Below are 14,355 nucleotides of genomic sequence, written 5' to 3' on the forward strand. Positions count from 1 at the left end.
ACCAAAAACCACCCACCCTACCTCTTGGGAATGTGGGCATCATGTTCTTAAAATTACTTCCTGTTGCCTGGGGGCAACAGCATCTCTAGGGAACCCTGAAAAAAATCGGAATAATTGTCAAGTTCTGGGAGAGCTAGCTGTATCATTTGTTGTCCAGTCTCTGTGTGATGAGAAAGTGCAGGGCTTGTCTCAAGTCCTAGCTAGAGTAGTCTGTGAGGCTGGACCATCTCAGCCAGCCACCTTGAAATTATCCTGAGCAGTTTGTAATCCAAAGCCAATCTTTGGGTGGTGTTTGCCAGTTTAGCGGCATTACCATAGTCCAGTTGGAATCCTCATTGTGGGGCCCCACCCTCCTTTTGGAGACTTCAAAGGTCGTTGTTAGGCATGGTCATGGTTCACTGCAGAAAACTTAAACATTTAAATATCATATACAACAGATCTCGAAGAGGTTAAAGGACCATAATTTATTATGTACATCCAGAGCACAAAAACTTAATTCCTAGTTATCTGATAGAGACTCAAATTTGAAATCATGTACAGGAAACTAGATGATTATTTCTTGTAGCAAATAACAAAGTCAGTTCTAAATCATCTAGAATAAATCTAGCACTTTCAACATATAAAACAACTCTTTCTGCATATTGAGAGTCAGTAACTATATTAAGAGGTTTTGGAAAATCTAATACTATGATTATAGCATACAATTCTGACTTTTGAACACAATCATAAGAGCTTTGAGCCACTTTATTTAAATTTCCTGATTTATCACCTGTCTTTCCTGATTTGTTTGCATCAGTATAGAATGTAGGGCCTCCAGAAATTGATATTCCCTGTACAATGTGAGGAAGGACCCAGTTAGTTCTCTTTATAAACTGAATTCTCTTGCTTTTGGAATATTTGTTATTAATTTCTCTCAAAAAAAAATTACTGCAAGCTCTTTGCCAATGTTCATTTTCTTCCCATAAAGAGGAAATTTCAGCATTAGTAAAAGGTACTACAATTTCTGTTGGGTCTATTCCTCCTAATTGATGAAGTCTCAATTTCCTTTAGAATCAAATCAGGAAACTTTTCTACATGTCCCTGTCATTAGGTATTATTTCATCCTTGTGGGATATTTGATGGGGTTAAAGACTAAATAGTTAAACTTCTAGTTTTCCTTAGTTATAATAGAAAGCAAATTAGGTATAAATCTTTAGACTCACCAAGATAAGATAGATAATAGAGTATTTTCTCTAATTTTGTCAAATACAAATAAACTGGATATTGTAACTATAATTTTTAATTGATAACTGTTCTGTTGTATATAATTTTACTACATTAATTTTAAAACCTTCCTTTTAAAAAAGGGGAAATGCTATGGAATTATCCTTCTGTATATTGTGTGAATATATGTTGCTATGATTGGCTTAGTGAATAAGCTGACTGTCCAATAGCTGAATGGGATAAGCCTAAGTGGCAAAGCCAAACTGAGAATGATGGGATGTAGAAGGGCAGAGATTAGAGATGCCAGCCAGCAGTGAGGAAGCATGATGTATAGAAAATGAGGTAACAAGCAATGGGCGATATGGCAAAGCATAGATTAAAAAAATATGGGTTAATTTGAGTGTAAGAGTTAGCTAGTAACAAGCCTGATCTATTGGCCAAGCATTTATAAGTAATATTAAGCTTCTGAATGGTTATTTGGGGATTGACAGGTGGGAGAGAAATGTCTGACTACAGCCTCCCACTGGCACTGTGCCATTTAAGTACTCTGCTGTATAGCAGGACCTCTTATAGGACCTGTGCCTCTGCATGCCTCAAGCAGTGGACTCCAGTTATGTACCTCACGTTGGATGCCAAATATAGCTAGTCTCTTTTGCCAGACTTTCTTTGGCCCTCCAGCCCCCAAATAATGACATGGAGACTTAATATGAAAGCTTGGCCTTAGCTTAGGCCTGTCCTACTAGCTCTTATTACTTAACCCATTTCTTTTAATCTACATTCTGCCATGTGGCTCTTTACCTCCCCTCCATAATGTATGTCTGACTTCCTCAGTATCTCACTGGCAACTCTTGATGTGCCAGATTCATCCCCCTAACTTCCTCTCTCTGCACAGAAGTTCTGCCTAACCTCTCCTGTCTACTTATTGGCCGTTCAGCTCTTTATTAAACCAATCACAATGGCACATATTTATACAATGTATGAGAAGCTAATCCTACAACAGGAATGCTTAGGATTTTTAGATCATTTTGGATAGGATGGTCATTTTCACAAATATTGATTCTTCTTGCCCATGAGCATGGGAGGTCTTTCCATCTTTTAATGACTTCTTGATTTCTTTCTTTAACATTAAAGCTTTCATTGGAGATGTCTTTAATTTCCCCAGATAGGTTTATACTAAGACACAATTTTGTGGCTATTATGAATAAGATTGTTTCCTTGATTTCTTTTGCTGTATTTGCAGTATTAGATAGGAGCAGAGACAGTTGACTGATCTTCTTATCATGTTCCTGACCAAGCTCTAGAAATTCTATTTCAGTACTAAGTACACACTGTGGCACAGTGTAACCCTGACCTCATGAAGAACTTATTTCTGATTCATGGAGCCCACTAAAACACAAAGTACAGATGAACAGAGCACAGCCCACAGGATGGAGGACTCAGGGTACAGGTGGACAGAGCACAGCCTGCAGGATGGAGGACTCAGGGTACAGGTGGACAGAGCACAGCCTGCAGGATGGAGGACTCACTTATGAACACACTGAGGATTTCCTCAGGAGATCATTCAGTCACAGGGTCCTAGCGATTAGGGAGGAAGGTACATTCTTGTTCACCAAGAGATTGATTATATGCAAATCACTAATATAGTCTCTGTAGACATGAATTATGTTCCTTCCTGAGGACACATTAAGAGGATCTACCCCTTGGCAATATATTAGAGTTGACTTGGTTCTACTCCAGCATGAGTATATGTGAATGTGTGTCCATGCGTGCATGTGCCTGTGTATATGTGTCTATGACTGTATGTGCATGCCTCTGTGTGTGTGTGTGTGTGTGTGTGTGTGTGCTTGCCCTATGAACTATTTCAAAGATGTAGTTCATAAACTTCTTGAACTTTTTGCCCTCCATTAGATATTTATCTGCTCATATGGTAACTTTAGAGTTTGGAGTCCCTTAAAATCCTAGCCACAATTCTCTAAAAGCAAAACTCTAAAAGCATGATGACAGAGCTTTATCGAGCACAGGAGGCAGGTTCTGAAATTAACCTCTACAGCTTCCCAAACACTCGGGAAATTACCATTTCAATTCCAAGAATCATGGATATCCACTGCCCATTTCTCATAATTTTACCACAATTCCAAATTACTATGAGTTTGCAGTGGATGAGGTTGAGGCAGTTTCTAAGTGCATCCACTTGTAGCCTATCTCTCTCAGTTGGAAGATCATAACTCTCTCTTGTGCTCACCATCAAGAATCTGAAATACAAATGTCACTTTTGTGGTGTTTTGAGATTGGCCCCCATCGGCTCATGGATTTGCATACTTAGTCCCCAGTTAATGAGCTGTCAGGAAAGGATTAAGAGGTGTGGCCTTGTTGGAAAAGATGTGGCTTTGTTCAAGGAGGTGTGTCAGTGGGGGTAGGCTTTGAGGTTTCAAAAGCCCACATCAGGCCCGTCTCTCCCTCTTTTTGTAGATCAGGATGTAGCCCAGCTACTTCTCCAGCACCATCCCTGCCTGCCTGCCACCATGATGATGATAGACTAAACCTCTGAAACTGTAAGAAAATCCCCAATTAAATGCTTTATTTTATAGGAGTTGTCTTGGTCATGGTGTCTCTTCATAGCAATAGAACAGTGACTAAGACACCATTTCATGGTCACCCACTTAGTGTGCCTTGCCAGAAGCCGAGTGTACTTCCTGCCTGAAGATCCTTGCATAGTCCGAGCAACAGCAAAGAGTGGAGCCAGCTGTGCTTGGCCTGTGTGTCCCCATAAAAAAGGGAAACTTACCTGACATCACTCTGCATGTCACTAACTTCTTAGTGCTACATCGAGGATGAAGACTCGGCGCCCTGAGAGAGCCTGTGGGACTCCTTGTTACTCTTCACCACAGCAGATCTTTCGTTTATCAGATAATGATTTTCTCCATTCACATGCTTCATATATTAGGATTGTCTAGGCATTTTTCTAATTGAATAGATCAATGAATAATCAGTTTCCATGCAATGAATGTTGCCGGGAAAACTTCATCTGCACAAGAGGCAAGATAGTGTTGAAACATGTTATAATCATAATTATTATATGATATTGGTAATATATAGCAACTAATAATAAAATAGCAATCCTAAATGGCATCTCAGTGCAGAGCAGTGTTTCTCAAAGTGTGACCACAGACCTCTTGCATCCCATCATTTGGGTGAAAGTTGATGTCTACTTCCTAAGGCTCATTTGATTTTTGGTAAGTAAAACCTAAGGATATGTTTTATACTATTATTCTCTTAAGTCAGGTTCTGTTTAGCCCTGGTTAGACTGGAATTCTGACCTTGAATTCACAGAGATCTGCCCATCTCTGCCTCTCAAGTGATGGGATTAACGATGTGTCCCATCATGCTCTGCCAGGATATGCATTTTATCTAATTCCTTTAGGTAACTAAAAAACTTAAAAATTTATGTAAGTGTTTTGCCTGCATGTTTGTCTGTGTGCCATGTGTGCAGTGCCCTTGGAGGTCAGAAGAGGGCGTCAGTTCCTCTGGAATTGGGGTTACAGATGGGTGTGAGCTGCCAGGTGAGTGCTGGGAACCAAACCTAGGTGCTCTCAAGGAGCAGCCAGGACTCTTTCGTGTGGAGCCACCTCTGTAGCCCTGCACATCAGGTGACTTTTAATTCACTGAAGTTTGAAAATCACTGGCATAGTGCTTTTGCAGTTAGGAAAACCACCATCAGAACCCCAAATCTCCCATTTATGGACAAACTAACCTGTCTCCTGGTTTTTGAATCTGAAATGGCCCTCAGAGGCACATGTGCTTCTAATGAAGGCTGACTCCCAGTTGAAAGATGGTACGAAGCTTAAGAGCAGGGACCAATGGAAGTTATTAAAGACTCGAAGGGTCCAGCCCTTTATAGTCTTTCCCAGGGTCCATCGAAGAGTCTAACAACCAGCCGCGGCTCTGAACTTAGGGGTATGGAAAGACTCTAAGCACACCGAGCTCCTGAGTCCGTTCACTTCATTCTTCTCAGTCAATTCTGTCTGCTCAGCTTCCTTTCATTCTCACACTCGGCTCCTCTCCGCCCCCTTCTGCTGTTTTCTCACTTCGTTCCCTCTCAAATTTCCAGTTCATATACACACACAATCAGCAACTCTCTGGCCAACGCGAGGTCACCAGGCTTGAAGTCTTTCAGGGCCATAAAGGCTGGTAAGAGTTTACACCAGGCAGTGACTGTCAGGCTTTCTTTTACAACCCCAAAAGGGGAGTGACTAATGGGAGTTCTCCGGTAGGGTCAACTAAGGGCTAAAATCCATTAGGGGATTCTAAAAAGGAATTTATGTGCTCAGACTATAATCTTAGAAGTGGCTAGGTAAAACCTGAGGAGTCTATATATGTAAGTATAAGTCACTAGTAAAGTAAAACTGTCTTTTTCTCCTTGGGTGCCACTTTTGTCCCAGTTTATTTCAGCGGTGCCGCTTTCTGGTAAGGTGGAGCTGAGGGGGAGGAAGAGTGTACTTGGTTGCTAGGCAACCTGCATTACAATGTGTAGTAGTTGGTAAGTAAAATCCTTTCTGAGTTAATTGCTAAGGAAGGAATCTTTAGAACTAGGAATAACACCTGGGCTGAGATAAAGGAGGGAGGATTAAAGCTTAATTTGCATATGAGATGAAGTTTGGTACCTATCATCTGCCTGGCCTTGTCAGTAAACTCCTTGGGTCAGTAACTAGCAGATGTTCAAAACACTATGCCAGAATTGTAAGCAGTAAATCCCTTAAATTAGGATCTTGTGTAAATAAACCAGGGTGAAGGTAAGGAGTTAAGGATTTAATTGTTAGTGGTTATTTTCTTATCTGTAGGTGAGATGAGCTAATGCTTATCTATCTGCAGTTTGTCCTTGGATGCAGAAAAGTATCTTAGATGAAATACTTTTGTATGGAGAATGGCCCTGGCCAGATGTTTGCTAATGAAGAATAAACACAGCTGGGGAATGTATATGGGAAGTTAAGCCCAATAGATGATTGATCACACTGTTAGAAGTTCTTGGGAAGAGAATCAAATGGGAAAGCTACAATAGCACATAAGAAATTTGCTGCAGGATACAACTAATATATTCAAAAGCCAATATTACCAATACACCTTGAGTTTTGGCTTTATCCTCCGGAAGAGACTCTTCCAGGTAATAGCTTTTCCATAGTCAGCTGAATTCCTACTTTATATTTCTGTAGCTCACAGCAGGAAGTCCTCTGTCACTGGGTGCCTTTAAAGACAATTTAGCCCATGGTCTCCTTTTCTCTTTCATCCTGTGACAGACACCAACTCAATGGGCCCCCACTGACTCTTTTTTTTATTTCCTGCCTGTTTTAACTTGGTTTTAAAACATGTGTTAGCCAGGCAGTGGTGGAGTACTTCTTTAATTCCAGCACTCAGGAGGCAGAGGCAGGTGGATTTCTGTGAGTTCGAGGCCAGCCTGGTCTACAGAGTGAGTTCCAGGACAGCCAAGGCTACACATTGAAACCGTCTTGAAAAACCACTCAAACCAAACCAAACCAAAAACCAAAACAACCCCCCCCAATACCAGAACAAACAAAACATGCATTAGTTCTGTGAGAGTTCCATGTTTTGATCATATTCATCTCCTCCCCCAACTCTTCCTCACCCACCCAATTTTGTATTCTTAAAAACAAACAAAGAACCGATCAAGATCAATTTGTGTAGCTCAAATGGTCTTGGGCGTATGGCCTTCTCCTGGAACGTGGCTGACTTGTCAGGGGCTGCACTTAAACACTCTCCCTCTCCCTGAAGCAAACAATTGCCAATAGCTCCTGGCTAGGGCTGGGATTTCATGCTTGTGTCCCATCTCCATGCTGGGATTTGGTTGGGCGTGGACTTGTTCCACTGTGAGCTGTGTGCTGCTGCCTCATGACATCTTAATTCCATCATTTTGTTCTGCTTCATAATAGGCCTCAAATCTCTAAAGCCAATGGACTACGCACTCAAACTTCCCAGACTGTGAGTCCAAGTGCATCCTTTCCTTCTTCCGAGCTCTGAGTCTCAAGTCTAATATAGCAGAATGTTTTATAGAAAACAGACATTGACATACATGTTTAGTTCACTTATCAGGGAAAGTGCAACACTGTACTGAGCTGGTTGTGATGTTAAGTGATTAACTGTTTAATACTGGCTTTCAGTACTTGGTCTGGGGATGTAGCTCAGGAGTGTATTGGGGTAGACTGCTTGCCTAGCAGGCATACGGTGCTAGGCTTGCTCTTCAGAACTCAATAGTAAAGTAAGTTAGTAAGCACCCAGTAAATGTTGGAATTGTTTGCTATAGCCAGATAATTTATAGGAAATGAAGTGTTTTAAACCACTTAGGAAAATTTTCAATTGCTAAAATGTTTTGAATCTTTTTATCTTTTGATAATTTCATACATTCAGATATCTCTCTTGGTAACTATCCACAACCTCCCACAGACAGCCCTCCCTGCTCCTTCCCCTGAGTCCAGTTCTGCCTTCTGTAGTCAATATTGTCAGCTTCATCTCATGCAGGTCTTGTATAGGTTGCCACAGTTGCAATGAATTCCTGAGCGCCACAGCCATGCCACACCCAGAAGATGGTAGTTACAGTGTCTCCTCTGGCTCTTGTATTCTTTTTGTTTGCTTTTATGCTGTGTCCCTGAGCCTTGGGCAGGCTTTAGTGGTGCTTATAGAAGTCTCATAAAAGGCAGAGCATTCAACAGCCACTTATTGTAAGCCCTTGACCAGTTATGAGTCACTTTTCAGGTACCAGGGAGGAGGTTTTGAGGTCCGTTCCAGTTTTCTCTATGTTGCAACTGAAGTGCGTGTGTCTTCAATAACAGTCTCACCACCTAGTTCTGATGGGCAACCGAGACAGATGGCGATCAATAGCTTGTATTGTTTTAGGGTCCTCTGGGCTTTCTCTGACGAGTTACTCCTAGGTAGCTATCCCATACTAGTACTGAGATTTTCATTTAGTTACTCATGTCTTCTAGGGAAGCACCCCCTATCTATCCATGCAGGGTACCTGTGTTCAGACCTTAAAAAATTCTATTTTTAATCAGATGTAAAGTGGTGTATTTCTATAAGGGAATTGTATATATCTGCAGTTTGGTTAACCTACACAGGCAACTCCTCTTCTTCATCCCCTGCCTCAGCTTCCACTTAAACCTTTAGCCCCCAGTGCCCCTGCCCTTTCATAGCATTTGAGTTCTACTAACACTTCAACCCTTAAGACCTCATTCCTTCCATTCCTCTTGGGCCCTTTCTAACTTCCTGTCCTCCAGACACTCCAAATTAACACACAATTGTGAAAATTCAAAGCTGGGATCCACATGAGAACACACAGCATTTGTCTTGCTGGCCTGGGCTACCTTAGTATAATATCATTTGGTCCATTTTCCTGCAGGTTGCTTAATTTCAGTTTTCTTTATGATTGAGTAAAATTCCATTCTATCACATTTTCATTATTCACTGGTCAGTTTATGGGCCTCTAGGCTGATTCCAGGAGCAATGGACATGGATAAGCAAGTGTTTTTGCAGGATGGCATTGAATCTTTGCATATATGTCCAGGGGCAGGGACAGATGGATTATGTGGAAGTTCTATTACAGGTTTTTGAGAAATCTCCACACTGACTTCCACAGTGGCTGCACCAATTTACACTCACACCAACAGTGGACAACTGTTCTTCTCTCCCCACATCCTCACCAGCATCATTTTGTGTTCTTGACTGCCATTGGTATCAGGATAACATGGAATCTCAAAGTAGTTTAAATTTGCATTTCCCTGATGGCTAATAATTTGAATACTTAAAAAAATGTTTATTAGCCATTTGTATTTATTTTGATAATTTTGTGTGCAGCTCCAGGGCCTATTTTCTAACTGGATCATTTTCTTGATGTTTAGTTTCTTGAGTCCTTTGTATATTTTAGATACCCACCCTATGTTGGATATATTGCTGGCAAAGGTTTTCTCTCACTCTTGAAACTGTCTCTTCTCTGAATGTCTTTGTTGTGCAAAACACTCTCATGAGATCCCATGTGCTGATTACTGGCTTTCTTTCTTGAGTGACCTCAACCCTATTCAGAAAGCATTCAGTTCTGAGAACCTATTTGAAGAACTTAAGTATTGATTCATGTCAATACAAAGAAATCAGTCTCACAAGTGTAGGATTTGTGCATAAGATGCAATGGATGACACTAGCCTAATGATGGACACTAAATAAAGGAGGTGATGCTGTGATGATTTGTGTTATTTCCACAGGACAGAATTTAGAATCACCCTTGAGATAGGCCTCTCTGTGCATGCCTTGCCTGTTAGGGGTTTCTGGATTTTGAGGTGGGAAGACCTGCCGCTGTGAATGGTGCTACTCCCCAGGCTGGCTCCTGGATGGTGTAAGAGGAGAAAGGGAGCCTGGAAGCAGCATGCGTCCATCCCTCACCTTACTTCACTTCTTTTCAGATGCATTGTGCTTCGCTGCCTCAAGCTCCTGCTACTCTGACTCCTCCATAAAAATGAAATTGTGACCTTGAACTGAGCTGCAAGAAACCCCATTTCCCTAAGTTGCTTTTGCAGAGTATTTTAACCACAGGGACAAAAGAGAGACCAAGACGGATGCAATAGTAAATGAATTCAGCCAGCATTTCCCAGGTGATGACACTCAAGGCAAATAAGATCACATGGCTGTCTCAGAACCAGCACATGGTTATGACATCATCTCATTTGCATGTATCGTGTTTCTCACCAGCGTTCTTATTAAACAGGTACAAAACTGGACAATCCTGGACCTAAGTGGAACATTTATCGCCATTTCTTTTGAACGGGAGCTGTAAGGTGTCCAGTAAGTACATTTGGTTTGCTCTCTCCCTTTTGTTCTCAAAAGCAAATGTTTCTGTGGAAATAGCTCCACTTGTGGTGCACAGCACTGCTAGGTGAGATGCAGTGGGGAGGCTGTTATGGGGAGGGAGGGCTGTGAGCTACATTAGCAGCCCAGTCTCTGGGCATAGTTCAGCTTGTTCTTCAGCACTGTGAGACTAAGTATGTTGGAAAGTAGAGAGCAAGCTCAAAAAGTCATAGGTAAGGGGGTTAGGGGCACAAGCTCAACTGTGCTAAGATATCCCACGACAGGGCTGTAGCACGAATCTTAAAAGGTCTTATTAATAAAAACAAACCTGGAGCCAGGTATTGGGGTGAATGCTGGAACATCAGAGAAGCAGAACAAGCCACAGCCACCTCACCTTGCCAATTCCAGATGGATCTTTGCCTCCAGAAGGCTAGGATTAAAAGCATGTGTGCCACCATTTTCTGGCCTCTATGTCTGTCTAGTGGCTGTTCTGTTCTCTGACCCCAGATAAATTTATTAGGGTGCACGATATTTTGGGGGACACAATATCACCACATTTCCCCTTTTTGTCTAAAATTTAAAAAGCTTATAATCAATACAAGAAAAACTATATCCAATATATAGTCAAGAATTACATTAACAATGTCTAGTCCATTAACATTTGACAGATTCAGACAAAAATTCCATTATATATATTAACAATGTCCAGTCCAGTAACATTTGATAAATTCAGACAAAAAAAATTTTCATTACTTATCCTATGTAAAACAAGTAGTTCCTTTTTAAAAGTAGGTTCAATAATTGGCCTTTTTATCTTATCATATCCATATTCTCTCTTTTTTCTTTTCATAATAGATTCAATAATCTACCTTTTGTCATTTTTATATCTTCCTCTTTTTCTTTTTAGAGTAGGTTCAATGATCTACCCATTTATCCTATTATTTCTTTATCTTTTTTTCTCAGAGTAGAGTCAATGATCTACCTCATATCTATATTCTTTTTTTTTTAAACAAAAACTCTGAATCTAATCTCCTTGTTCAGTGTTTTTCCTGACCATTAACAATTAACAACTTGTAACCAACCATCATAAACAATGACAATTATCCATAACTCATTAAACGACCCCCAAAACCATCCACCCCACCTCTTGGGAATGTGGGCGTCGTTCTCTTAAAATTACTTCCTGCTTTCTCAGAGTGAAGACATTTTTAGGGAATCCTGAAAAGAAAATTTCTGGGTTAATTGTCAAGTCCTGTATCATTTGTCCAGTCGCTGCATAATGAGAAAGTGCAGGGCTTGTTTCAAGTCCTTGTTCAAGTAGTCTGTCAGGCTGGATCATCTCAGCTAGCCATCTCAAATTGTCCTGAGTAGTTTGTAGTCCAGAGTTGATCTTTTGGTAGTGTTAATCAGCTTAATGGCTTTATCATAATCCATGTGGAATCGTTATTGTGTGCTCCTGTCATCTTTTTGAAGATTTCAAAGTCGCTGTTAGGCGTGATCATGGTTCCCAGGCAGACATTTTTTTTTTTTTTTTTTTTTTTTTTTTTGCCTCCTCTGTGGTTTGGAGCAACCACAGTCTGATAAATGTCTGTCTCTTGGAACCATGAACATTCTTCCCTAGAAGAGAAAAATCTTCACAATTTCTCCCTGCCATTTGTCTTGCCAAACTTTTCCAAACTGACCTTTACCGATGCTTTCTTGTAACATGATGGTCCTGGCAATTCTTCTCTGAACAAGCAGCAGTGAACCCTTCGTCCCAGGTAGCAGCATCACTGCAGTCACCAACATGGAGAGAAGCAGGCAGTAACTCGGAGCAGCAGCCGCTGCCTCCATGGTCCCACCGTCACCGTTTGTGGCTGGGCCCCAGCTGCAGCTTCTCCTTAGCAAGCCTCCTTCAGTAAATCCAACCAGCACGTGCCACCACAACCGGCAATGTGTAGCTTGGGTCTGAGCTGGGGCCCGCAAGGCCACAGGCAGGTAGCTTTATCGAGAATTTGTACCCAACAAGTCGGGTGCCAGATGTAGCACGAATCTTAAAAGGTCTTATTAATAAAAACAAACCTGGAGCCAGGTATTGGGGTGAATGCTGGAACATCAGAGAAGCAGAACAGGCCACAGCCACCTCACCTTGCCAATTCCTTAGCTGGCCCTGTTTCCTCAGACTGGAAACTTTTCAGTCCTCATCCAGAATGAATCTCAGCTGAACTGTGCTGCTCAAAAGCCTAAAATCTTAACCAGGCCTAGTTCCTGGTTTTCATGCCTTATATACCTTTCTGCTTCCTGCCTTCACTTCCTGGGATTAAAGGAATGAGTCACCATGCCTGGCTGTTTCTACTGTGGCTTTGAACTCACAGAGATCTGGATGGATCTCTGCCTCCGGAATGCTAGGATTAAAGGTGTGAGTGCCACCATTTTCTGGCCTCTAAGTCTGTCTAGTAGCTGTTCTGTTCTCTGACCCCAGATAAATTTATTAGGGTGCACGATATATTGGGGAACACAATACCACCACATGGGGCATCTGAAATTCTGACATTTGGCAGACAGCATGTACTGCACTACTGTCGCAAACCTCCCCAAGCCAGGCACTTTATAATAACAGAAATCTCATCTGCATGTCTGGGAAGTAGACTGATGAAGGTGTCAGTAAGCCCATGTTCCCCCAAAGGCTGCTGGGAAAGACTTTTTGTATGCTTCTCTTATAGCTTCTGCCAGCAAACCCTGGAATTTTGGGTTATTGGCTCATGACCTCAAACATGTGTGTGTAGTCACAAGTCCGTGACCCTGTTCCCTGTGTTCTCTTTTGAGAACACCAGTTGAGGTCAAGGGCAGATGGATCTTCCTCCTTTCTTCCACGGGATCAAATCCAGGTTAGTTTTCATCCTAGACCACTATGCCTGAGGCTGGCTGTGTTTGTGCTGATTCTGGGCTGAGCCTGTCTGATTGCTTACACATCAAAACATGACAAGAAAGGCTATTTTGAGGCATTTCCTGCTGAATCAATCCTAGGAAGTACTGAGGATTTCAGAGACCCCCAATCTTGTGGGTTTTTTCCCCCCACTCCTACTCCCTTTCCTGTCTGAGAAAAAAAAAAAAGCCATTCTTGTAGGTGCAGAGAGGGGGGCTGGGAGATGTTCCAGAACAATGAAGGCTGGCCTTCTGAAATGCACTAAAGAGTATTTTTAACCACAGTGGCCTGACCCATTCATTTCAGAGCTTCCTGATTAGGACAGTGAAGTTTTTAACCAAGGTTATATGAAGAAAGAGATTTGCCACCTTGTGAGGCTCCTGGAACATGATGCCCCACATGTCACTTAGGGGTGCCACAGGGTTTGTGTGGGTATGTGAGAACCTTCCTGGTCAGGGCTGAGGCTTGAGTACATGGTTGTTAGGATTACAGGTTGAGCCATTCTGTCTGAAAGACTGATGCACCTCTGGAGCAAGAACACTGAGGCAGTTGAGTTCCTGTCTTCCACGTTTCAATATTGGGTAAGAGAAAACTCCAAGCCCAAACTGTAGGTATTGCTGTACCCACATAAACTGTGTCACTCTGGTCCCTGTCTGAGTTTTGCAACAGCCCCTTTCTACCCTCTTCTAGCCCACTTTGCTGTATAAGCACAAGACTGATACTTCTGAATGCTGTTTGGTCTTCCAGTTGTATTTTTAAAGTGGGAGGTCTTGCCCCGCCCCCACCTCCTCCCCCTGCCACCCCAGGTGTGGTTTGGAATGTTCAATTCTCTGGCCTCAGCCTTCCAATGCTATGCTTGTAGGCTTGCACCTTGTCTGGTGGAATGCAGTTGTATTCTGAGGACTCCCTTGTACACACTGATGCCCTTGTAGAACTCAGAGGCTGTTTCATGGCCTCCCACCTTGTCCTTCCTGTGCCTTGGTCTTTTCAGGGCATAGCTTCTCTACATTTTTTCAAACCAATTAGTTTTGTTCATTCTCCCCCTTTCCTCTATATTTCTCGTCTTTAAAAACTCAACTCAGAGGACAAACCTTGTGGGCACCCTCCATCTGCCTCTCACCCCTAGAGGTCATTAAAATAGTATATGTTGTAGCTGTTCAGAGCATCACCAGGCCCTATATAATTTAATTAGATAAAAGAGTCTACTCTTGTCATGCTTTAGGTTCTCAAGTATGAAAAGGATATTGTCAGACCTACCGCTTGAGAACCGTATGTACTCCACATACAAGAGTTACAGTCTGGAATCTGGTTCATGTGTGAGCTCTAGGCTGTGAAGTCCAGGACAGTCTACTGGATCTGAACTGCTGAGAACCTTCTGGAAGGAAGAGAAGCTGAAGCTCAGACAA

General features: G+C 42.0%; 1 protein-coding gene across 6 annotated transcripts in view; it reads right to left on the reverse strand.

The window, feature by feature from the left end:
* Positions 1-14,324, reverse strand: part of LOC102904963 (spermatogenesis-associated protein 31D1-like) — a 31,221-nt gene extending 16,897 nt beyond the window's left edge. For 2 of the 6 annotated variants that reach the window (XM_076573508.1, XM_076573509.1), the window contains exons 1-2: positions 14,207-14,324; positions 3,989-4,228 (exon numbers count right to left, since the gene is read on the reverse strand). In XM_076573508.1, coding sequence (XP_076429623.1) covers positions 3,989-4,005 — 17 coding nt within the window. In that variant the 5' untranslated portion in view covers positions 4,006-4,228; positions 14,207-14,324. Of the gene's footprint in view, positions 1-21; positions 96-3,277; positions 3,456-3,988; positions 4,229-4,954; positions 5,269-14,206 lie in introns of those variants that run through there. The other 4 variants (XM_076573511.1, XM_042278591.2, XM_076573510.1 and 1 more) reach the window with 3 other exon arrangements.
* Positions 14,325-14,355: the final 31 nt, after the last annotated feature.

Source organism: Peromyscus maniculatus, chromosome 5, assembly GCF_049852395.1.
Source record: "Peromyscus maniculatus bairdii isolate BWxNUB_F1_BW_parent chromosome 5, HU_Pman_BW_mat_3.1, whole genome shotgun sequence".
Classification (NCBI taxonomy): Eukaryota; Metazoa; Chordata; class Mammalia; order Rodentia; family Cricetidae; genus Peromyscus; species Peromyscus maniculatus.